At 46.3% G+C, this 25,795-nt stretch overlaps 2 protein-coding genes across 2 annotated transcripts; one reads left to right on the forward strand and one right to left on the reverse strand.

The window, feature by feature from the left end:
• parp8 (poly (ADP-ribose) polymerase family, member 8) lies at window positions 1-22,451 on the forward strand. The gene is made up of 26 exons (XM_028995753.1): window positions 1-475; window positions 1,313-1,367; window positions 6,049-6,086; window positions 6,368-6,454; window positions 9,163-9,233; window positions 9,791-9,859; window positions 11,112-11,206; window positions 14,053-14,113; window positions 14,203-14,293; window positions 15,007-15,073; window positions 15,364-15,492; window positions 15,917-16,532; window positions 17,195-17,248; window positions 18,324-18,419; window positions 19,364-19,456; window positions 19,581-19,706; window positions 19,786-19,851; window positions 19,932-19,999; window positions 20,530-20,578; window positions 20,744-20,856; window positions 21,021-21,093; window positions 21,191-21,260; window positions 21,342-21,418; window positions 21,500-21,575; window positions 21,664-21,748; window positions 21,842-22,451. The coding sequence occupies exons 1-26, from the start codon at window positions 385-387 to the stop codon at window positions 21,942-21,944; spliced, it is 2,619 nt and encodes an 872-aa protein (XP_028851586.1). The 5' UTR covers window positions 1-384; the 3' UTR covers window positions 21,945-22,451.
• LOC114799276 (probable E3 ubiquitin-protein ligase DTX2) lies at window positions 22,270-25,795 on the reverse strand. The gene is made up of 4 exons (XM_028995789.1): window positions 25,738-25,795; window positions 23,773-24,738; window positions 23,332-23,549; window positions 22,270-22,872 (listed from the first exon to the last, which is right to left on the reverse strand). The coding sequence occupies exons 1-4, from the start codon at window positions 25,753-25,755 to the stop codon at window positions 22,803-22,805; spliced, it is 1,272 nt and encodes a 423-aa protein (XP_028851622.1). The 5' UTR covers window positions 25,756-25,795; the 3' UTR covers window positions 22,270-22,802.

A 25,795-nucleotide genomic window follows, 5' to 3' on the forward strand; every position in this document is an offset into this window, starting at 1 on the left:
TTGAACCAGCCTGTTTGGTCCCAGGCCTCTGAGCTTGAGCCGGAGCCGGACTGGACGTGGCGTGGGGCGGAAGCTCCGGAGATCGGAGTCCCAGCCCTCCCGCCCCCTCAGCCGGACTCCACAACAGAGACGTTGGTTTCACTTTAAGAGCAGCGGCGGCGGCGGCGGCGGCGGCGCAGCCTGTGGCTTCTCCAGATCGCCATTGTTGGGCTGATGAAGAGCGGCGCGGAGCGGGGACCAGGAGGACCAGAAACGCGCTCCTGTCCGCCCGGGCGATGAGACGCGGATGATCCGCTCCGCGAGGCGACGCACCCCGGCTCCCGTGTGACGGGAGGGAGCGCCGCCGATCCGGAAGAAGCCACCATCTCCGCGGGGTTTTATTTCATGGGGATGTGTTCAAGGCAGGAGCGGATTCAGAAAGACGTCGACATCGTTACCCAGAGGTGCAAGGCGGAGAGAGACGGCCTCTTCTCGGGTGGGTTTACTCGCGGCCGCCAACGCGTTTTATTCTGGTTTTTTATTCCCGTCGGACCTGTGGCCGCGGGCCGGCTCCGCCCCGAAAAGCGCGACCCCGGAGCCGAACGTTAACATGTATCACACACACACACACACACACACACACACATATACACACACACACATATACACACACACACACCCACACACACACACACACATACAAACACACACACACACATACACACACACACACACACATACACACACACACACACACACACAAACACACACACACATACACACCACACACAGACACACACACATACAGACACACACACATACACAAACACACACACACGCACACACACACATACACAGACACATACACCCACACACACACACACCACACCAAACACACGCACACACACACCACACACACGCAGACACATACACACACACACCCACATACACTCACACACACACGCACACACACATACACAGACACATACACACAATCACACACACACACAAAAACATACACACACACACAGACACATACACACACACACACACACACAGACAGACACACACACATACACACACACACGTATACACACACACACACACACAGACACACACACATACACACACGCACACACACATACACACACACACACATACACAGACACACACACATACACAGACACATACACCCACACACACACACACACAAACACACGCACATACACAGACACATACACACAATCACACACACACATATACACACATACACCCCGTGAGCCATGTCACCATGGCGACTGACTGCGCCCCTCTCTCCCGTTTTCTGTTGCAGATTTCCGCTACGCAGAGTCCACCTTCACTTTCACATACTGCAAGGGCGCCAAGAGGTAACGAGCGCCGCCCGCAGTCCGCGTTTCACTTTTATTTCAAAAGGAGGGAGCTTCTCTGGGGCAGTAGTGGCCTAGCGGTTAAGGAAGCGAGCCTGTAATCAGAAGGTTGCCGATCCGCCAAGGTGCCACTGAGGTGCCACTGAGCAAAGCGCCGTCCCCACACACTGCTCCCCGGGCGCCTGTCATGGCTGCCCACTGCTCAGTAAGAGTGATGGTTAAAAGCAGAGAAAACATTTCAATGTGTGCACCATGTGCTGTGCTGCAGTGTATATCAATTGCAATCACTTCACTTCCACAAAAAAACAAACTGCTGGGTTGATCATCATGCTCACATTAACCATAAACATACAATTCCAACAAATATTAAGGGCGGCCTTAAAAAAACACCCGCAGAAGATTAAATACAAGTTAGAATTTTGAAAGTGAAGTGATTGCCATTGTGAAACACAGCAGCACAGCACACGGTGACACAATGAAATGTGTCCTCTGTATTTAACCATCACCCTTGGTAAGCATTGGGCAGCCATGACAGGCGCCCAGGGGAGCAGTGTGTGGGGACGGTGCTTTGCTCAGTGCCACCTTGGTGGTTTGGGATTCGAACCGGCAACCTTCCGATTACCACTGCCCCTACATAGTTTTAAATAATATTTGCATTGTTAATAAATGAAATACTTGTTTTCGTACGTGCATCTAGAGCTTTGTTGGTCCTCATTGTTATCATTATTCCGTGGGTGAAGCCGACAGATTTTTTCACCAGAGTGCACGTCTCAATTGCCTTTTGTCAAACAGCTGCACTAGCATACAAATCTTAAAAAAAAAAGTTCATTAATTAATAATCAGATTGAAATTTGTCTTCATGATCAGACTAAAGTGGGTTAGCAAAACGTGGCCTTCACATGTCACTGAACACTGAAGACTGCTCTGCTCAGCCAGATTTTAAGATTGAATTTTCAAAAATTCTGCACGTTTATGTTTATTTAAGCATGATGCTAATCATCGGTTTTCCAGTGGAAATACCCTTTTCTGATTATTAATCAGATGGCAAGTTGATGATGACTTTTGTCTCTGTCCTGAACTTTACAACACGCAACACTGTAAATCAATGTTATCCAATGTGGTAGTAGCCTAGTGGGTAACACACTCGCCTGTGAACCAGAAGACCCAGGTTCAAACCCCACTTACTACCATCGTGTCCCTGAGCAAGACACTTAACCCTAAGTTGCTCCAGGGGGGGACTGTCCCTGTAACTACTGATTGTAAGACGCTCTGGATAAGGGCGTCTGATAAATAGCGTAAATGTCTTGTCTTGGCCAATGTGATAAATTGAGAACTGAGCACACACATGTATAGTTATTCTTATATCAGTAATTAAATTAACTCTAATATAAGAGATGAAAACATCATGGACCGTTGGTTCAAGTTAAAAATGTCCAGTGGAGCTTCATTACAACAGCGCTTTAGTGAAACCTTCGGGCGGAGGGGTGGCTTTGGGTGATTTCCTCCAACTCACCACTGAAAAGAGAACCTGGGAAAGCCGAAGGCAGAAGAGCGGTTCCCCTGTTCTTCCCGCTCTGCCCAACGGTTTGACGGCTCCTGACATTCACCCCTTGTGGCAAGAATCGGTGCAGTTGTAGTCATGCAAATCAAGCAGACAACTTTGGTGTTCATGTATGTTGGTGTGTGTGGTTTGAAGCTTTGTGAAGGCTGTTGATGGCCGTACGTCTGGTTCTCAATGTCCCACAGGGTTTCTGGTCACAGGTTCTGGCTCTGTGGAACCTGCCTAGTCTCATCTCTGCCATTTGTGGCATGTAGAACCAGGGCGTCTGTAAAATGCTTCCGTTCCTGTATGCTGTTCTCCAGGTAGGAAGTTGCCGTTTTAGGCGTAGACCAGATTTGAAAAACCAAGGAAAACCTTGTTGCTATTTACCATAGCAACAGTCCTCAGGTTCCCTGCGTGTGTGTATTCCTTAGGTGATTTAAATAATACCATATATAAGGTAGAGACTTTCTTATCTCAAAGACTTAGATTTTTATCTCAATTTATTTTAATATTGCCAGACTGAAACCGAACACACCAGAGATAATAAACGGGTTATTAACATGTAAAACCATGACTATCGAACCACATACATAACGTGGTACTGCATCCTTTCTCGTGTCGGCGGGGCTTCCTGTCATTGGCCAGCAAGTATTTGATAAATACTTTATAAACACTTTCAATTTATTAATCAGGAACTGGATCGACAAGGTCAAAACTCGAGCACAACTTCAGTCAGCGCGTACAGGAAAGAGAGAGAGTACTCGCGTGATGGACGCGCTACCGTCTCGCATGCAAGCTGTGGCAGCCGCACGTCTCCATTTAAAAGTAAATCAGCAGACAAAAAACACACACACAAAGAATGGTTATGTCTGCCATCATTAAAAATGCCCAAAGGTGACCACCGAGACCGGGCTGAATTTAATTGTGATCATCCATCGAGGTCGCCCAGGCCCAATATAAAGTAGCAGCAGATCCCTGTGAGTCCCTGCTTGGCCAGTTCCTGGAGTGCTCCTGAAGAATCTGAAGTTCACGAGCCACCCAGTGTCCATCTGAATCCCTCTAAGACGGACGTAGGTGATAAATTAGACCCCCTCCCAGACCCCAGAGGGACAGGACCTCTGCTGCACCTGCGACGTATTTGACTGTCTTCTCTGGTGCCTGCTGACCATGGGTGCTTATGTTTGCCTCAATCTTGTTTCAGTTCAGAACTCAGAGCCTGATTAGTTTTTTTTGAAGGTTCAGTAATTTCAGAGGCTTTCCAGGGTATCTGGACCACACCCATGTGTGACCTGGTATCAATTTTCCTTCGAGGGGACAGAAGTTCCCGTCTGTTTCGTACCAGCTCATCTTGCAGATCTCACCTTGTTGGAACCCTTGAAGATGAGTGTTTATCTGAATTATTTAAATCTCTGCCTTCTATCCCTGTTTCACTCCCGAAACTCCTGTCATGAAGACACATCAGCATCAAACAGCATCAAACCGAAATAAGAAACAACGTGTGTGGGGTAGTAGGACTGTGTTTCCATCTCTCATGAGTTTATATGTGAAATTCACAAGGCTTTCATACAATCCTATTTCATGTCAATATTATGTCAATGTCCTTCTCCAGTGTATATCCTTTGATTGCCGAAGACATTCTTCAGTTTTCTCATGTCAGACTTAAAATCAGAAGTTACAGGAACAGACCCCCTGAAGACACTCAGGGTTTAGTGTCTTGGTCAGGGACACAAGTGACTAGCGGGTAAGGAAGCGGCCCCATAATCAGAAGGTTGGTGCTTCGAATCCTGAACCGCCAAGGTGCCACTGAGGTACACTTGTCCCCACACACTGTCACGGCTGCCCACGGCTCGCCAAGGGTGATGGTTACAAGCAGAGGACACAATTTCACATTTACTTTGGACGCTGGGCGGCTTGTAATGAGCTTTGCTAGTATTTTAATTTCACCGTTTGAACAGAACAGTAAGGACCATGCGACCACCATATTGTTTCATGTGTGAACATATAGAGTCGTTCACCCAGGCATAATAAGGTTGAAACTGTTACAAACTGTTACAGGTTCATTCATGACAAGTCGCTCGACTGTGCTTCTTCAAACTTTTGTCTCTCACGTCCTCCGCTAGGGCACGCTTAGATTAACAGTAGCCTGAGTTAATCCCCATGAGTGTCCAATGTCCAATCATCTCTAATGTCTGAACTGATTTCAGAATTAAGTTCAAAAGCAAAATCCGTGTATTGGACGATGCAGGGTGGACCAAACGGGGTGGACCAATACGCATTTAAAAAATAAAAAAAAAGTGAAGTGATTGTCACATGTGATACACAGCAGCACAGCACACGATGGAGCAGTGTGTGGGGACGGTACTTTGCTCAGTGGCACCTCAGTGGCACCTTTGCGGATCTGGATTCGAACCAGCAACCTTCTGATTACAGGGCCGCTTCCTTAAACGCTAGGCCACCACTGCCCCATAGTATACCGTACAGTACTAATAGTACAGTACTAATAGTATACAGTACAGGTCAAAAGTTTGGACACACCTTCTCATTCAATGTGTTTTCTTTATTTTCATGACCATTTAACTCGACATGTGTTCATTCATTGTTTTGATAACTTCAGTGAGAATCTAGCAATGGTCAATGAAAATAAAAATGTCTAAACTGTGCTTGTAAAAATATCAATGAAGTTCATCCTCACTGTGTCAGAAATTCTTACACACCAAAGAAAAGGGCCGGGTGGACAACTGGCAAACAGTCCTTTCTTGTTCATTTCAGTAAATGTAGAGGACATAGTCAGTGTTACATTAGCAAATATGACCCGGGCGCTCTGTCCGTTCGAACGGTGCGAAGTCCGGCCCTGGAGGTCAATGGTGTGGATTGCGGACTCCTTGGGATCCTTTCTCCCCTGTGAAAGTATCTGATGTTTAATCTCACTCTCACGTTCCATTGTTGCTTCCTTCATATTGTTGTCCACTGTTTCCATTGTTTGATGCATCGGTGCTGATAGTCCATGAGAGGATTAATCCTGTTCCTGATGTATTTTAAACATTAATATTCCCTCCGGTGAGTGCAAATGAAATCTGAAGCTATGCTGTGACTGTTTATTTTTGCATAATTGACATTCATCTCTCCGTCTTTCTGAAGGGTCTCCTACTCTGTACACGTCTCTGATGATTATCCAGGTAGGTCTGTTTTTCATTGAACCTGCAGCTATTTATAGATACTGTATATATAGAAGAATCATTTCTGATATCTGGTTTACTTTGTGCCGCTGGCTGGAGAACTTGGTCCATGTGGGGTTTGTAGGGGAGCAGGTTTTCAGGACCTACGCCCCCATGGACCACGTTCCCCTACGTTTACCTTCTGTAAATGGCTTGAGCTCTTCAGCTGGGATGGGACTGGGAAGATGTTTCTTTCACTAAGAACCGTAATTATAGTAATGGGACAACCTTTCCCTCCCCAGACAACACGTACGTGTCCAACTCTGAAAACGATGAAGGTTTATTCACAAGAGACCCCATCCCTGTGATCTTCCACCGAATTGCAACAGGTAGGTGGGAATATAGATCTCCTGGCACTGCAGACCGCATCAGCAGGCCGTGGTTTTAAAAATACAGTACTTCCGGAAAGTACTTTGTCATGTTACAGCCTTTTTTCAAAACGGAAATAGTTCTAAGACCACATCCCATAATGACAATGTGAAAAAAGTTTACTTGAGGCCTTGCAAAGCAACTGGTTGACATCTGTTGGTCTGCTGGACGCGTTTCTTGCTTGGGTTCGATCCCTTTGGTGGATGACAGTGTGAGAATGTGATGCTTTATTCCCGCTCTCTTCCTGTCTTTGAGGCGGCTGAGTGCCGCTGGCAGCGGCCGACGGACTGGAGTGGAGCTAATGAGTGTGTCTGTGTACTCGGTCTCACCGAGGGGAAAACATTTCACCGATCAGGGTTTTTTAACTCTGGAGTGCAGATCTGGCTGTTGTGACTGCAGCTCCGCTTGCGCGTAATACGCTAAAACCAGGCCAAACGTTTTCCTGTCCGCTAGTCTGGAAAAGATACCAGTCAAGTTTTAATACACCAGTCACATCTCTTCCTGCTTCATCACTTTCTTTTCAAAAACATGTTTCTGCAGTACAAAGGAATCTGTGCGTGAGTTTGAAGGCACAGCCATCAAAACGGTTTATCCAACAGCTCCAGTTCCCATTGGTGCATGTCAGCGACTGTTTTTCTCGGTGGAACATGGGTAGGAAGACTCGAGGTGCAGTGGCGGCCTAGCGGCTAATCAAGAACGAAAGGTCACAGGTTTGAATCTACCAACCATCAAGGGGCCACTCTGCAATGTGCCATCCCCACACACTGCTCCCTGGGTGGGTGATGGCGTAAATGGAGGACACGTTTGGTTGTGAGCACTGAGTGCTGTGCTGCCTGCATCACAAGGACCACACTCACTTTCACCAGGTGATATATATGTACAGTACAGGCCCAAGGTTTGGACACACCTTCTCATTCAATGTGTTTTCTTTATTTTCATGACCATTTACGCTGGTAGATACTCACTGAAGGCATCATAACTATGAATGAACACATGTGGAGTTATGTACTTAAAAAAATAGATGGAATAACTGAAAACATGTTTTATATTCTTGTTTCTTTGCTCTGATTACTGCTTTGCACACTCTTGGCATTCTCTCGATGAGCTTCAAGATGTCGTCACCTGAAATGGTTCTCCAACAGTCTTGAAGGAGTTCCCAGAGGTGTTTAGCACTTGTTGGCCCCTTTGCCTTCACTCTGCGGTCCAGCTCACCCCAAACCATCTCGATTGGGTTCAGGTCCGGTGACTGTGGAGGCCAGGTCTCTTGTTCTTTGCGCTGGTTTTTGTGCATGAACTCAAAAATTTACGTAACAAATACGTATACCTGCACTACCTGCATAATTTTATAGGGCCAGTGAGATCTGCTCTGAACAGATGATGATTTTGATATACAGGTATATCAAATATATATATTCATATATTTGGATTGTGACAGCAAGTGTCCTTTTCGTTGTGATCTTTTTGTTCTGGAACTTAGTCAGGGGTAACAGGTCATTAGTCCCGGGACAGACCCCAGCAGCTATAACACTGTCTGTTTATATCCTTTTTCTATAATTTGTGGCCTCACAACTTGCAATTAAAATGGATTGTTTGAGTGTTTGCACCATTTAATTTACCTACATGCCTACAACTAGTGAAGCAAACAACAAATTGGACAAAGTAACAAATGTTCTTCATATGGAAACCCATTCTCCATGGCTGTGCATCTCTAGACAGATACTCCAGTCTCTGCTGTGGAACTCTGCAGCTCCTCCAGGGTTACCTTAGGTCTCTTTGCTGCCTCTCTGATTAATGCCTTCCTTGCCCTGTCTGTGTGTTTTGGGGGTCGGCCCGCTCTTGGCAGGTTTGTTGTGGTACCATGTGGTTTCCATTTGGAGATGATGGATTTGATGGTGCCCCAAGTGGATCATCAAAGATATTTTTTTTTATAATCCAAGCCTGACTTGTAGTTCTCAACAACTTTGTCCCTGACTTGTTTGGAGAGTTTCTTGGTCACTGTGGTGAGCTGCAGCCTCTGGGGCCTTTCAGAAACAGATCATGTGACACTTTGCAGATCCAACACATTAAAATATATACATAAAAAAACATTTCAAATACAGATTGGAATATAATAAAATAGTTTTATTGTGATATCAGAATTGGTGAAAAACTAACAACAGTGACCAAACGTTGAGGTTTCAGATACACGGAACAGCCAGGTGCCACCAAGGTACACGTGATGGATGAAATGTGTAGATCATATTTCATTGTGTGCACTGAGCTGTTTCACAATGACAAATAAATTGTTCATCTCGACTTGGCGAGTGATGTTCCACGATGTTCTGCCTCATTGATAGGATGTAATTTAATACCACACTTGAAGGGTCTTTTTTTACTCTTCTTTCAGCAGAAATAAAGGCTTTTTGCAGATTTATGATTGGCTGTTCGCTGCACTTTGGCTTTATTTTTAGCATGGTTTTATCTCTAAAGTGCCTCGTAAATCATCCCAAAATTGATGTCTGTGATTCAGATTTGAATATGAAATATCTCATGGTCCCGTAGAGTAGTCCGTAGTTGCGCTATTTGTGCTGATTAACGGTTCATGTGCCGAGTATGTAGCGTGGTTACGGTTTGAACTGTGAAGGGTCTGTATGCGTGTGGGTGATAACCGGCCTTGTTTTGCTTGCAGCGATTCGAGGCAGCAATGATGCCACCAGCTGCCTGTCGATCAAGGCAAAGCTACAGGCGGACAAAAACCCGGTAAGAGATGCACACTGCACGCTTCGTAGATGTGGCACTGTCAAGCTGTGCCCTATTCAGGGTTAATGGAGGAGCCATTTATGATCGCTTTAGGTATGGGGTGCATTGTACTGGGTGAATTGGTCACATGGGTGCAGGTGTATACTTACAAGGGTCAGCACTTTAGTTGATGAAGTGTGGATGGTAGAGGAAACACGGCTCTTACATAACAGCATGCCACCAGCATAGCACAAGGGTTACCAGCATGAGATAAGTGGGTATTTTAATGCTGATAGAAGATTTGTAATAAATGGTAACGTTACCCAAAATGGATCAGCTTGGACACTCTGTTGATTAAGCTGCATTTTCGTGAGAACATTCTAACATCCACCCTAGAGGCTTAAGGTTACCCCTACAGCCAGTGTGTGGAAAATGATCCCCTAGTGGACGTTCTTCATTTGGTGGAAATCATATCTGAAAGCCCCGTGGGCTGGCTGTGTTTTTCATATTTTAATTCGCTGATTGACGAGTGACTGAATAAATCGTAATTCGTTTATTTCTTTGTTTGTTTGCTCCAGTGCCACTATTCAGTGGAGGAAGACTCGGAGGGAGACAATGACTCTGAAGAGTTTTACTATGGAGGTCAGGTAGGTCCACGCCTTTTGTCTTTCTGAACCTTGACCTTTGACCCAGCAACACCGCAGTCTGACAGTGACTTACCACCATGGGAGATGAAAACATCTCACTGATGAAAACGGAGACTGGTAATTTCATGCTAAATTTTCTGTGGTGGTCTGGTGCTGCTGTGCTCCTGCTGTGGAAGGTTCTGAATTAAGTGTGTCAAAAGTCATTATTGTCACTCTGCTGTTCTGCCCATGGGGGCGGCGGTGGCCTAGCAGGTAAGGAAACAGACAAATCCCGTACCGCCAAAGTGACACTGAGCAAAGCACCGTCCCCACACACTGCTCCCCGGGTGCCTGTCATGGCTGCCCACTGCTCACCAAGGGTGACCACCGCATTGTGTTTCACAATGACAATCACTTCACTTCTTCTTGAGTTCTAGAATGTTCTTCAGTGTGTCTTGTTTAGAGGATACGTTCTATTTTGCATTATGATTGGCTGAGAGGTGGTCTAGTGCTGCTAGTAACACTGCCTTATTTAGCCGGCTTGGGCAGATTGTCAATATTACTGATTGAGACTCAGTAACATCACAGTCAGCATTCACAGTGTAGATAAAATGGAAAGTTGCTGTTTGTATGGATAACTGCGTTCTGATGGTGTCGTTATTATCCATGGTGACCATGGTGAGTACAGTTTGTGCTTTATTCCTTAGATTATCCATAACCAGTATGGGACGTAATTGATCATGTTGAATACAGTAAGAGCCCAAACTGGAAGCCTGGTCGAATGATGATATTTATCATCTTCATCGTCCCATGATGTCACATTTCAGTGCTGGCGAAATGATCACCAGTCATCAGAATAAAAACACAAGAAGTTGCATGTTGCTGTTCGGCTGTTTGGACGGCAGCGTCTCGCCGACTGCTGGGATATTTTTACAGCTTCAGATCTCCTGCCAAACTCTGACCTGAGCCGAGCGCATTTGTGAGATGAAGCGGTTATTTTTACAGCTTTTCCCTCAGCGCCGACGTCGCCTCTTCCTCCTCTCAGTGCCGTTTCAAATCCCAGCCCGTGTCTCTCCCTTCCTGGGCTGCTTCTGGACTGGTCCTGCTGGTGTCTTCTGCCATTTACCTCTAACCCATCATTTGCTGATCATGAGCAGAAGTAAACTAAAGATCAATCATTTTCCGATCAATACAGCTGTGCAGGAGTTTTATGCTCCAGGAGCTGGCTGCCATGGTTTGAAATAATGCCGTGTTTTAATATGTGTGTTTTCAGGTGAACTATGATGGTGAGCTTCACAAACACCCTCAGCTGGAGGCTGACCTGGCCGCGGTGAAGGACTTATATGGACCCAACGCAGTTTCGCTCAGGTACCACATCACCCCAACACGACATCTGCTCTGTGACCTGCTGGGTGTGTGTGCATGTCAGTCGGTTGCTGTTGGAGGTTTAATGTGGTGGATGCTGAATGGAGTGGGCGTGGTTGGCACCAGCGCCGCCGTTCCATTCGTCCACGCTCCTTGCTGCTCCACCCACTCTCCCGCTGCCGAAGCTCCTGTGGGCGGAGGACGACGCGGGGAGTCGTAACCTGATTCCCACAGTCCCATCTGGCATGTGCCACGCGTGAGCGTGATGAATGAGTCAACCTGCCGGCAACCCCCTCCTGCACACCTCCGCGGGTGCCCGGTTGCCACCGCGCTGCAGGGGTGGGGCTGATTTATGGGCGCAGCGTGACCAGCACAGGAGCTCTGCTCAGATGTCCAGCATACGTCAGCATCATCTTCACCAGGACAAAGAGCAGCTCTCCTGACATTTTATACATTCCAGAATCGGACAATTCTAGAACATATGTAGAAATATGGTGGGAAAGGTCCTTTGATTCTGTAATTTTAATACAAATAGAAAATCCTCAACCCTGCAGCCTCAACCAAGTATTGGTAATATAAACGAACATAATGGACATGTTTTGTGGGTACATATTGTGACAGCTTTTTTCATTGATCGCAGGTAATATTGTAATGATTTGTGATACTGGATTATCGATTTTCATTGTTAGCCATAATCATCAACCTAAAACAACAAAATATTGCACACGTGTGAAAGGTCACCCATTTTAATAAAAATAGGGATCAGGATTCAAGATTTTCTACTGATTTTCTCTTTCTCTCTCTCTCTCTCTCTCTCTCTCTCTCTCTCTCTCCCCCACACACACACAGTCTTTTCTAACTGTATTAAGAAGATGGGAGTTTTTTCTGATCATTCTGTATCGAATTTTGTGACAGATTTCAATTTTACCTGATGCATTTTGTGGCTGTCAGGAGTGCAGTCTTGGACGGCCGTCTGGGACTCCTACTCCCAGCTGGAATGAATTCATTAGCCTGATGATCGTTAGCAGCTAATGACGCGTGCAGCAGGTTGGAGTAGTGAAGGGTGGAACCGATTCATTTAGAAAATGATCAATATCACTAATTCATTTTCTGCCCTCACTGAACTGGGGGGGGGGTGTCATCAGTGTCATCAATCTCCGAACAGAAGGTGCGTGACACAATGCAGACGGTGTCCCACTTACCGCAAGTAAAAATACTTGCCAAACGACTGCTCGTCTCTGGAGCTTCGAATCCTACTAGCCTCTGTTCCAGGAGCCTCGCCTCACAGACGGCCGACATTCACTCACCCGCTCCGGCCTCAGCGTTTACGTGCCGATTGGCTGGGGCTGATGTAAGCAGTGAGAGACGCTGCCTTCGGGACCGTGACCTCTTTTTTGGCTGCCATGTTTTTTTCAAGGCACTTTGGGGGTTCCAGGCCTGACTACAGGGTGTCGCATTTGAAAGACCTCAGGCCCCGTTTACGTGGTACGCTTTTACGCTTCTTTCTAAAACAGGTTGTCTGTTTGTAAAAGTGGGAGCGTTATCATCCACAAGTGTTGTCATCCACATGGAAACGCAGAGAACCCCGCCCCACACATGTAAGTGGCGGCGTAACTCCCCGGTCTCACCCACACTGCTCTCCTTGTTATGCGTCTGTGGTGTGGAACGTGGAATGTGCGGTTGTTCTCCGGCCTTGTCTTTCCATTAGAAATGTGCACTGTAGAGGGGATTTCTTCTGGTTGCTGGTTCTGCAGCTGCCGCAGCACAAACATGAACGTGTTATCCACCATTTTTGAATGCACGACATGGTTTGGGTTATAGGTCGGGTTGGAGGTTAGACCAAACGGTCATAATACGAATACGTTTAAAAATGGACATAAGGCCACATCGGATAACAAATTGTAGAGAAAAACACTGTTATGTGGACTAAAGGTGTGAACTTTCACTGGTCTCGTGATTCGATTAGATTACGATTATCAGTGCCTTGATTATCAATGCATCCCATAAATGTTCTACATTTACAGTTTTTTAGAAATAACAGTTAAGGTCTCGTACACCTGTGTGGATGCTTTGATTTGCTGCAATGAGCAGAACAACTGTCGGCGTTCAGTCCGCGCTCACCTGACATCACAAACGTCAGAATAGCAGGAGTTCACGTGTCCGTGGCGTCAGGTGAGCGACCTCTGGACACTCAGAGGCTGATAGATCAGCTTTTCCTGAAATGCGTCAAAGCGCGCAGCAAAGTTCACGCACAGGGTCACCGAGTCCTCCTATTTGGAGCCGAGATATCAGGCAGCCACTACCGGCACTTCTTTTTAAGAAGATTTGTCATGCTGCTGGCAGAAAACCACCAAGCAACATCATTATTATATAATCGATCAGGTTCCTCACAGCGACGATGCAGAATCGTCCACGTCTGCATCATGATGCATCAATTATAATGATTTCAACATCCCTAGTGTGGACGGGGTCTTAATTTGAGTATATTAGGGGTGATTTGAATGCAGTAGGATTACTGCAGATGAATAGTTGTAAGAATATACACCCATTTCCTCTCAGGGTCCTAGTCACTGTGTCATGATCTTTTCTTATAAAAAAAAATAAATTGTGAGACAGTTGGTCATGCCTGGAAATATTTGTGTGTTATCTTTTCATGTGTGTGTGTGTGTGTGTGTGTGTGCGTTGACCTTTCAGATTCTGAAAGTCACTTTGTTGCACAGTTTAACACACTCACAGAGTGATGATAAGGATGGTGAGTGTAACAGTGACTCACGTTGCCAGGCGTCGGTGACTCATGGTGGATGAGTGATGAGAAGCCGATGAAGTTTGGTTCTCTTCCTGTTTTTTAGGGAATATGGTGCAATCGATGATGTGGACATCGACCTGCACATAGACGTCAGTTTCCTGGACGTAAGTGTCGTTTTACATTGCTGAACTTGTGTCTGTGGGAGTGCACCGCCCCCTGCTGCCTGGCTGAGGAACTGTTCTCTCTCCCGCAGGAGGAGATCGCTCTGGCGTGGGACGTCATCCGGAGGGAGCCGGTGACCATCCGGCTGCACTGTTCTCTCACACAGTACCTGAATGGACCAGGTGTGGTCTCTCTCTCTCTCTCTCTCTCTCTCACTCTCTGTCTCGGTGCTGGTATACATTGCAATCATGGCCCATTAGAAAAGAAAAGAATTGTGCAGCGCACGCTGTGCAAACACGCTGTGAGGGAATTGGCTGGAAAAAATTTTTGTTAACGTCCAGCTGAGGTGGCAACCAGTGACGGCTTCATAAATCCCATAACACCGACCCGAATAATGAGAAGAGTTTGAATTACAGTAGAAATTATCAGTTGTTTCTAAACATCTTCAACTTATTACGGTCGGGGGTCACGGCAGGTCACTGCACCTGTCAGTCAGATATCAGGTAGTCAGCAGAAGCATCATCATCATCATCAACATCATAATCTTTGAGGACCTTTTTGAAATGCTTTAGGTGTTTTGGTGTTACCTGCATCGTGGTGGCCTGTTACCGTAATTGGCGGATTTCGTGATTAATTGCTCTCGAAGTCTCCATGCCCTTGGCATCTGTTTGTTCGTTTCTTTGCCGGAGGATCTCATTAGAGGACGGATGAGGAGGAGGAAGATATTTTAAGTGTTTATCTCCACTCCGGTCTCAGCGGGGCTCTCTGGCTGTTCGATAGTTCATCTCTGTTTATCTGCATCGGGACTGATGAACGCGTGAAGCTGCTGCTCGTGTTTCTTCATATAAAATAAAAAATCTGCTCAAGTGTGACACATCTGCACCTCTCCCCCCAGTTCCCACCGTCGATGTCTTTCAAGTGTCAACAAAAGACAGGTTCGGGCTCGGACATCAGCTGAAAAAGTGAGTTTCCAACTTCCAAATACAGAATATGTTTTTTAAATGAATGGTCTCTGAGCTTTAAAAACAAAATTCCCAAATGTGACCAAGGTCATTGGTTCAGCTTCCTGATAACCTATTAGTACTGTTCTGGAGCCCTGGTGTTCTGCACGCTGTTACGAAACGTTGTTAAATGTTAAATCTGTTCATGTTGGTAACTCATTGTCCATGATATATGGTATCACAGTATATCGTGAACGAGTTCTGCAGAAACTGCATGTTTAGAGTCCACTTTTTTATTTTTTGTTCTGTAGGATCATGCAGACGTTCGTGACGCAACAGTGGAAGCAGCAGAGTAAGGAGAAGCAGGGCTGTCCCCACAGTAAAAAACTGAGTGACAAGAAGGTCAAGTCGCCTCTGCACATCTTCTCCACGCTCCGCAGGTGAGGCTCACCGCCAATCCACACACAATGTGTCATGTTTGGATGTATTTTCATACATTAATAAAATAAAATCCATTAAAGGTCATAAGGAATGGAAAACTCTATTAGTTTTATTAGAATGAACTCACCTACATTATCGGAGTTTGACCTTTGTGAGGGAATCGAAGTATTTGAAAGTGATTGCTCTTGTCATTGTGATACACTGCAGCGCAGCACACGGTGACACGACGAAATGTGTCCACTGCTTTTAACCATCACCCTTGGTGAGCAGTGGGCAGCCATGACAGGCGCCCTCAGGGAACCTCATTATATTTGAACCCACAACCCTTTGGTTCTGAGTTTGCTTCCTTACCCGCTAGGCCATCACTGCCCCAGTAAATGAGGAGTAATTGGGCATCGTAAAGACGAGTTGTCATGATTGCAGGTCTCCCAGCTACCCCCCCCCTGGCTGTGTGAAGAGTAAGAAGAAGCTGAAGCCGGAGCAGGATGACGTGTCGCGGTCGCACCGGCTGCTGCGGCGCTCGTGCTCCGGCGCGGTGAAGGTCGAGGTGGATGGTTGCGTGGGCAAACCGCACCGTCTGTTGGGGACGTCGCTGTCCAGCGACTCGCGGCTGGAGCAGAGCCCACTGCCGCTCAAACCCCACCGCTTGCTGCTACGCCCGTGCCCCACCCCCACCCCACCCAAGCCCGAGGACTGCCCCTCCCTGCTGCGCCCTCACAAGCTGCTGTCTCGCTCGTGCCCTGGAGACCCCCGCTGTGAGCACAGCGCTGGTGGAGAGACGGGTGGAGGTAGCGGCGTTATGAGCGGAGCCCTGAAGCCACACCGCCTCCTGAGCCGCTCCTGCTCAGGAAACGTCCGGTCAGAGGAGATGGACGGGCTGAAGCACCACCACCGCCTGCTCAACCGCTCCTACTCCAGCAGCACTAAGATGGGCCGGACCGACGGCCTGAAGGAGCCGACGCCCGACGGACGGAGACTCTCGCTGACCTCAGGCCTCATCGGCATCCTGGCCCCGTCGCTGTCCAGCACCCCCCCGCTGGTGAGCTGGACACGAAAACACACACCACTGTACTTTTACACGGCAAACATCTCTGTAATTATACATCAATTTCATCAGTAATAAATAAGTGGATGCTTATAACGGTATTCATGACTGTTTTAAAAAAATGAATTGCAAATCGAATAGAACCAGATAGGTGTGCATTGTAGAGTGTGGGGTGCTAGCTGCTGGCCATCTAACTTCAGCCCGTGCTGCCCTGCAATACCACTGTGTTCCTCAAGGGGTGGTAGTGTGCACTCAACCTCACCTGTAGTAGCTGCCTAGCTAGACACTCGCCTGTGAACCAGAAGACCACAAAGTCACAGGTTCGAAGCCCACTTACTGCCATCGTGTCCCTGAGCAAGACACTTAACCCTGAGTGTGTCCCTGTCACTACTGATTGTAAGTCGCTCTGGATAAGGGCGTCTGGTAAATGGCAAAAAAGTAATTAATTCTGACCAGTTTAAAAGAACTTTTCATTGATTCAGAAGCAATGATATATTTATTTTAAGCCAGATCGCCTCACTTATCCTGGCCAGTGTTTCTGACAGTGCACGTCCTACAGCGTGAGGGTCTTGAGTAACTGAAAAGTTATGAATATTTGAACGTGGTGTAATTGCACATGTCATCATTAATGTATCTCTTCTCTTCTCCCTGAGTAGCCAAACAATGGAGCCAAGGCCGTTCCATTGAGAGACAGAGGCTTCCTGGTGCAGGTGAGCAGGCCGGCTGATGAGCAGTTCATCATTACAAAGCCGGAGCAGAATAGCCGCAGCATATACATTACGCCGCCATGTGGGATCAGGCTGCCACCATACCCACCGCGGCGGGTATTTAGTCTGTTTTACTCTTAATCCTGACGACAGCAGGACTGGGTGAGATCACCGTAAACCTGCAGTCAGTTTCAGCTGTAAATGTCACTTTATTATTTCTTTATTTTATACCGATGAGTAAAAAGTTGTTTTTGCAAGATCAGATAAATGCACCAATTTATTTTAATCCTAAAAACTTCAGTATTTTGATATTTCAAGAAAACATTAGAAATACTGACTGGCTCAGTAACAACAGTAAATGAGATAAACTTTCACATCTATGTACAGATTTTATATATATAAAAAAACAATCCCCCCCTTGCCTTTATAACAGCAGACTCAATTTTCCAAAATTAAGTCAAATATTTAAAATGATATTAAAAAAGAAATTGAAGCCATGATGACGTCCCCATCCACGATGCCTCCCAGGGCAACAGCCCATGTCTCCCATATCAAAAACCGCTACTGGAAGTGACTTACAAATAGTACAAATTGATGATATCGCAGTCGCACTCTATGGCTTGCAGCAGTACATGTAGTACGAGTCTGTTAGCATTGACAAAGGCTAAAATTCAATAATGATATATTGTTTAAGATAAAATACAATTAATATTGTATTTTAGAAGCGCATCTGGCCCTTACACTGTCTTCTGAGGAAAAACTCTGGTCCTTGGACACATTTAGTTGAAAAATTTGATTAAAGTAGCCCTACAAAACGTCTTATCTTTGGGTTCCTTTAACCTGCAGAAACCCTGAGACTAAAACTTTGAACGCCAGTCTAATATTTTACTGAAGCAGAGTTTTGAAAAAGCGGCATGTTGCTTGGTTTTAAAAAAGCTCAGTTGGACCAAAACCCCAGCATGTAATGTTTCTGTATGTATGTGTGTGTGTATATATGTACAGACAGACAGCCTGTGTGAAATATTTACATTGTGTGTCGAACCTCAGTCCATGTCGCATCCTGCGTTTGTGTGAACAGATCATGGAGTACGCAGAGCAGAGGATCCCTGTCCTGAATGAGTTCTGCGTGGTGTGTGATGAACCCCATGTGTTTCAGAATGGACCAATGCTGAGGGTGAGTACTGAATGCTGTCTCTCTCTCTCTCTCTCTCACACACACACACACACACACACACACACACTCTGTGCTGCAGTTTCTGGCTGACTGTTAACCCATGGTCTAGTTAAATTGAATCTTCCACCTCGCACTGCACTACGACCCGAGGCGACCCTGATTACAATCAGACCACAGCGTCATGGTGACTTAACTCCCTCTTAACCCCTAACACTGACGTGTTAATATTGTGAACATTTGTGAACTCCCTGTGAACTAGCGCCATCAGCACACATGCAGGTTCACAGTGAACTCAAAAGACCAGGACCCAGCGAGGCCGAGTTACTGGGGAGGAACCTAACATGAGATGATGGAGAAGGAAGGCTTACTGTCATTCCCTTGACAGGCGATGCATGTCCGAGAAAGATTAATAACTGAACAGCTCAAAACAACTTATGACGGAAACCAGGCGATTAGACCTTGAGCACACACATAACAGTTCTTCTTTTGGGTCAGATTTCACATTTCGACGTATGAGCAATAAAGGTCTGTTTGGTCATTGGTCACGACTTGAGAATATTCCAACCCAGTGAGAACTGGACAAGTCACCTGTTCGTGAATATTAGGGCATGTCCATTTTAGGATGTACCTACGCTAATTAAAATGATATGCAAGTTCCATGATGGGCTGTGACCCTGGAGCCATGACTGATTTATTCCATATTAAAGAGGCTTGCTGCACGCCTTTGACTTTAGTTATTTATGAAGAGGATTTTGACTTTGCCTCACTCTCAAAAGTCTCCACGACTTTAACGGCACACACCCCTGCAACTCTGACCTGCAGCAGAGTAACTGTGTTCTTTAAATCTGATCGTATGACAGGAAAATCAAGGGTGTGTTGCATTGTGGGTGCATGGTTTCTGTTCTAATAGAAGGGTGTGTGTGTGTTTTCCTCTGTGCTCACAGCCCACTGTATGTGAGAGAGAGTTGTGTGTGTTTGCCTTCCAAACACTGGGGGTCATGAATGAAGCAGCCGATGAAATAGCCACTGGAGCCCAGGTACACACACGTACACACACACACACACACACACACACACACACACACCATGACTTTGTATTATTATTTTGTATCACATCTGACTTCTGTTTATGATTATGGCCTCTGATACACATGCACACAGGTGGTTGATCTGCTGGTGTCCATGTGCCGCTCTGCACTGGAATCTCCTCGGAAAGTTGTGATTTTTGAGCCATACCCTTCAGTGGTCGACCCCAACGACTCACAGGCCCTCGCATTCAACCCACGGGTACACACGCTCACTCTCTCTCACACACTGCAGCAGGCCATGAACAGGAACTGATGTTACGGTGTTGTGTCGGTTTCAGAAAAAGGACTATGACCGCGTGATGAGAGCCCTCAACAGCCTTACGTCCATCAGAGAAATGAGCCAGGTGAGAGGCGTGCCATCTCTCACTCAGAATGAAGAAATTCCTACCGGGCAAAGAACAAAACGTGTTGTTCTGGGTTGCAGGCTTCGTACCTGGAAATAAAGAGACAGATGGACAAACACGACCCATTGGCGCATCCGCTACTGCAGTGGTGAGAAGCGTTTCCACATTCTCGCTGACACGCCCCCTCCCAGCTCCACACAGACGTTATTTTAAATTATTTATTACTATAATTAATAATTCATTACTATTGTTCAGGGTTCCTACGATCATCGAAAACCTGGAATTTGGAAAGATCATTTTCCAGGCCTTGAAAAGTGAAATAAATTATGGAATAAACATAAAAACATAAAGTTCTGGAAAAGTCATTGAAATCTGATTTACATACGAATGTATCATGAAGGACATAGTTCACGTATGTCACGTATAGTTCAGAAATTTGCCTTAGAATCATTGAAAAGTCATGGAAATAATTTTGTAAAAATGTGTAAGAAGCCTGACTGTTGTTGAGAAAAGATGCTGCGTAAGCCCTTCGTGATCCCAGAGTCAAACCAGTGGGAGATCCGGAGGTGTCCCAGTTCACCACAAACTGCTTTTATATTGTTTCAATGTTATTATAGGTTTCTTTACAGCTTCCATGATGTTGGTGAGTGTCTGATATGGGTGTATGATGCATTTCAGGATCATTTCCAGCAACAGGTCGCACATCGTCAAGTTGCCTGTAACCAGGGTGAGCACCGCCCTACTTTTCATTAATTACGCTTCACTCCGGAACAGTTCAAGGCGTGTTGAAAAGCATGTGGCAAAGAACAGGTCCAGTTTAAATAATTCGTGTCAGTGAGCTGGCATGAACCAACGCCGCGGTAATCCACAGCCGGCGCGTCTGTTTTCACAGCAACTGAAGTTCATGCACACGCCGCACCAGTTCCTCCTGCTCAGCAGTCCACCTGCCAAAGAGTCCAACTTCAGAGCCGCCAAGAAGCACTTCAGCAGCACGTTCGCTTTCCAGTGAGTCTCTCTCACACACACACACACACACACACACACACACACACACACACACACACACACACACATGGTTTAGGGGAAGGAAGAAGCTGGTTGGAGACTGGTGATGGTGCTGGTTAAAACGGCTGCATAAATACTTCAACCTGGTTCCTCTCCATTCTCAGTGGATCCCACATAGAGAACTGGCACTCCATCCTGAGGAACGGTCTGGTTGTGGCGTCTAACACACGACTGCAGGTACAGAGGAACGCACTCGCTGCTGCCTGCCATTCGTATTTGTCTGCTGAGCACTTTGATTCGTTTGACATTCGTTTTTTATTTTTTCTGTGAGCAGCTCCACGGCGCCATCTATGGAAGTGGAATCTATCTGAGCCCACTGTCCAGCATCTCCTTTGGTTACTCAGGTCAGCCGGTTACCGCTTTACTCGGTGCTGAGCGGCGGCGGAGTCGTCGGGCTTTATTACACCGTCCCGTTTTTATTCCAGGGATGAACAAAAAACAACAAAAAGTCACGTCGAAAGACGAGAGCGCCACAAACAGCAAGACCAACGTCCACCAACAGGTACAGACAAGAGAAAAACTTCATCATGTCTCACGTCTCATTTTACCTGCAGTCACTAACTGTGTGTGAGTGTGTGTACAGTCACAGAAGAAGGAAAAAGGCCAGCAGCCACAGTTCTTACAGAGCAAGAACCTGAAATGCATTGCCTTATGTGAAGGTGGGTTTTAAATCCCCCCCCCACGCCGAGTTCCTCAGATACACAACCTTCTTCATCATGATCCTCATCTCCATCGCCTGTCTTTCAGTCATTACGTCTCCAGACCTGCACAAACACGGCGACATCTGGGTGGTTCCCAACACAGATCACGTCTGTACAAGGTTCTTCTTTGTGTGAGTAAAGCCCCCACCACACACACACACACACACACACACACACACACACAGCATTGTGATTTAGTTCTGTTCTTCTCTGTTCTGCACCAGTTATGAGGACGGGCAGGTGGGCGACACAAGCATCAACACACAAGACCCCAGCATCCACAGAGAGATCCTGCGGGTCATCGGCAATCAGACGGCCACCGGATAAGCCGGAACCTCGCCCAGAACCGCTGCCTCCACCGGCCCGCCACGCCTCAAAGCTGGATATTTGAGCGCTGGAGGTCCATACAGTTCTATATTTTTTTGCTAGATCACAACAGGGAGGAGAAAAAAAAAAAAAAAAAAAAAAAAAAGAGACCGAAACGTTGAAGAACCTGGATCCCGGTGCCACCGCGCGTCTGTCCAGCGACACGCACTCTTTAGAGAGAAACATTTTGCTAAGTTTATAAACAAGATGGACTCTTTCAGAAGACCCGGTCCACCGGTGCTCTTATTTTTTGTACAGAAAAATCCGTCTGTTTCCAGCCACCAGTAATTATTTGGCCTTTTGGGGGAACTAGTTTAGGCCTTTTTTAAAATGTATAATTTTGTGTTATATGCACTTTATTTTCTTTTTCTTTCTGGGAACTTTATTCTGAGTTCATCACAACCTTTAAAAAGCCTTGATTTCAGCTTTGTAATGATTTAGGAATAAAGAACATCTCTGTTTAGCATACGCTCGACTCACCTTCCCGACTCCTTCCTGAAGTGAAACGGAAGCTGCGGGTCACGGTTGCGGCTGCAGTTATTTGGGTTCAGATGTGATGACTGTCGCTACCAACTCTGACCACCTCTAAATCCACACCGATTTATTTATTGCAATGCAGTGTATGGACATGAATCTTGCAAACGAGTGTCCACAGTGAAAGGAAGAAAAAAACAACAGACTCTACACATGCGTTCCGTTCCTAATCAGAACAAAATCAGGAAATCTCTCACACTTATAATGCAGTACTGATTATTAATGTTGTTATTAATGAACAAGTTGCACCTAATACAGTATAAAAATGTCTCAAACACACATACATTAAGAGATGCCCTTCACTTTCAGCTCTTCTCGTACACGCCCGAGGTACTCTTGGTCTGGGTAACCGTAGCTACAAGAAAAAACAAACATGTGTTCACGCTGTGCATGTCTATCTGCCAGTCAATGTGAACGTGTTACGGGAATTACGGGAAGTCCAGGGGTGAGCGCACGAAAGGGACACTATTCGGCATCGGGCTCGTTTGCGAGTGTGAGGTAAGGCGTCCTCACCACCAAATAAATAGATGAAACCGGAAAGATCTGCTTGGTAGTTAATGGTCTGTCGAAGAATAGAAACTAAGAACGCAATGATGCTTTCATGCAGGGTTTAAAATGGGAGGAGCCTGACGATTGACAGCTCTCCCACATGTCCTCATTCTGGATGTTTTTTGTCCTATTTCTTTTTGGTTGGTTTTATCTGTTAATTTAAATACTGAGGGCAAAATTCAACAAAGCTGCAAAGCTGATTCTAAACCTGTTTGTTGTAAGTAATTTGCATATTCAGCGTATGTCATGAGGACGGAACTCTCACCAGCTGGGGCCGCCACTGCGGGACGTCTTGTGGTGGATGTCGTTCCAGGTGACCACGTTGCTCCTGCCGGTGGTGGACGAGCGACCGATGGTGAAGGTCAGCCTCTGGCTGAAGGCCCTCTTCAGCAACTTCAGCACCTCGCGGCCCTCGGGGGAGTCTGGGAGGTAGGCGGTGCGGGCCACGCCCTCGTACCGCTGCCCAGGGTTGGGATGTTCGTCCTACACAACACAGAGTGAGAACTGAGGACCAAGCATCAGCTACACCTTCACCTTCTGCCCCACCCTGGTCCTACAGGTTTTAATGCGCGATAATACACCTGATGCTTTTCTAAGTTCTGCTGGGCTGACTAGAACCTGTAGGATGGTGGATGGTTCTATATGGAACGCTATTGGAAGCGAGAATGTTATGAATCAAGTTCTCCTGTGTTGGAAATGAGCTCACCCCCTGAACGCCACTCGGGACGAGGTAACGGATGGTGATGGTTCCGTATCCCCCATACCCAGGCAGGGGCGTGGAGTCGGTGGTGATACTCATGGAGCCGTTCTCCGGCTGGTTGCCCCTCAGCGCGCCATACAGAACCCCGCAGACGGGACAGGCAGGCTTGATCTGGAAGGCCTTTTCCACGCACTCTCTGCAGAAGGAGTGCTTGCACACAGACAAGGTCTTCCTGTTGCTGCAGGTGTCCATGCAGATGGGACACGTCTCCTCACCATGTGCTTTCATGTCCAGCTTTACTTTGGTGTTGGTTCTATGTTCTTGACTCCTGTCTCCTTTAGCTTTGTAGCCACGCATAGCCTCTCTGAGTCTTTCTATGCTGGTGTAGCTTCCAGTCACAGTAACCGTGTTCTTATTGGATGTCCTGCTGAACAAAAGATCTGGAAAGTCATTCTCAAGCTGCTTCAGTTGGTACTGTCCTATTGAGAAGTTTTTGACCTGCAGTTCGGTAGCAATCTTCTGGTAGAACGTGAGGAACCGTTGCCTGGCGAACTGGGTGTGGATCATTGGTGTACTTTTCTGCGGCAGGAAGTGGATTTGCTTCTTCGTGTGGCTTCGATGCAGAGAGACGTTGCTTCCCTGGACCTTCTCCAGTCCGTCACAGCATTTCTGTTCAATGAAATTCATAACCCAGTCATCAATGTCCACATGTTCTACTTCTGTAGTCTCTGTATTGTTGGGTTCTGCTCCCATTTGAAGTTTCTTCTGTTCCAAAGCAAAATCTCTCCAAGTGTTTCTCTCCAGTGTTGCCAGCTCCAAAAAAAGCTGTTCAATTTCATCAAATGAACCCTGTATTTGATAAGAGTCTTTGGTGGATCTCTGTGAGCGTGGAACCCTGGAGACCATCTGCAGAACTCGTCGCCTGTCCCGAAACGTTTCCACGCCCACCAGCAGGATGACTTCTGGAAAGATCTGAAAGTTACAACACAGAACAATGAACAGAATGTGGTTCTGTCAGGGTTACATTGTGATATCTCACGTTGGACCACCAATGGTTTAAATGCATCCTAACTACCTCAGTGAAGTTTTTTATTCATCATTCATAGAACTTCACTTAGTCATTAAACAAATACTTAGAAATCTCCACTTTCACATTGCTGCAGCTGACAAATTGTGAAAATGCGGAATAATACAGCCGCTCTTCCAATTTAAAAGTTCCCCTAGCCTGTCTATAGTCCTGCAGTGGCTAGAAATGGAGATATGTATAAAGCGTGCTTTGCCGTTCAGAGAGCGGCAGCTCAGATGGTCGGATCTGGAATTTGTTGAAAGGTTACGTCCCCTTTCTCATACTTGTTTCGCCCGGAGAATGTCCTGGCCCTGCCCTTAAAAATGATCTGATGGCTTCCAAACGTGCGAAGCGTTGCAGTTGCTCGGTGATTGAATGTAAAGATGAGTTCCGTCACGCCAGACTTTACTTTACTTTATTTAGCAGACGCTTTTATCCAAAGCGACTTACAAGAGAAAGACACCAGCAATTCTCGTTCGATTTCTATAGAATATTGAGTTTACAAACTAAGAGCCCTGATAAGGCTCAAACTTGTCAGTGAAGAGCATGCTCAGAGATTGTTAGGTGCTAGACGAAGAAAAATTATAATGACCCTAAAGAACCAGTGGCGGTGTGCGACGTTTTAAAATAAAAGTTCCAAATGAAAAGACAAGGAATGTTTTAATAAACATTAATATATTACTATATCATCATGGGGACGAACTGCATGTGTAAATCCATGTACTTCATGCACTTAGATAATGTAGTTGGGTTTGGGCGAGTGGAAGAACGGCATTTTAAATCATCGTGAAAGTAAAGCTTTCTAGGTTTCTGTTGTAATACGTTCTACGAACTGCCCGTCGGATACAGAACCTCGCTGAGGTCGAGTAACTGCGGCAAATACACGACGTTTAACGCGGACTCACGTCGGCGCTGGCCGCCATGGCGCGCCGCTCCGTCCCCGCACAGCAGCTCCACTTTCGC

Source organism: Denticeps clupeoides, chromosome 11, assembly GCF_900700375.1.
Source record: "Denticeps clupeoides chromosome 11, fDenClu1.1, whole genome shotgun sequence".
NCBI lineage: Eukaryota > Metazoa > Chordata > Actinopteri > Clupeiformes > Denticipitidae > Denticeps > Denticeps clupeoides.

Bases quoted from the DNA above. Each gene is read 5' to 3' on its own strand.
- parp8 (XM_028995753.1), top strand. From the start codon at position 385: ATGGGGATGTGTTCAAGGCAGGAGCGGATTCAGAAAGACGTCGACATC. The intron at 9,234-9,790 runs GTAAGAGATGCA...TGTTTGCTCCAG, and splicing joins TACAGGCGGACAAAAACCCG to TGCCACTATTCAGTGGAGGA. The intron at 16,533-17,194 runs GTGAGCTGGACA...CTCCCTGAGTAG, and splicing joins TGTCCAGCACCCCCCCGCTG to CCAAACAATGGAGCCAAGGC.
- LOC114799276 (XM_028995789.1), bottom strand. The intron at 23,550-23,772 runs GTGAGCTCATTT...TGTGTTGTGTAG, and splicing joins TCCCGAGTGGCGTTCAGGGG to GACGAACATCCCAACCCTGG. The intron at 22,873-23,331 runs GTGAGAGTTCCG...TTTTTCTTGTAG, and splicing joins CGCAGTGGCGGCCCCAGCTG to CTACGGTTACCCAGACCAAG.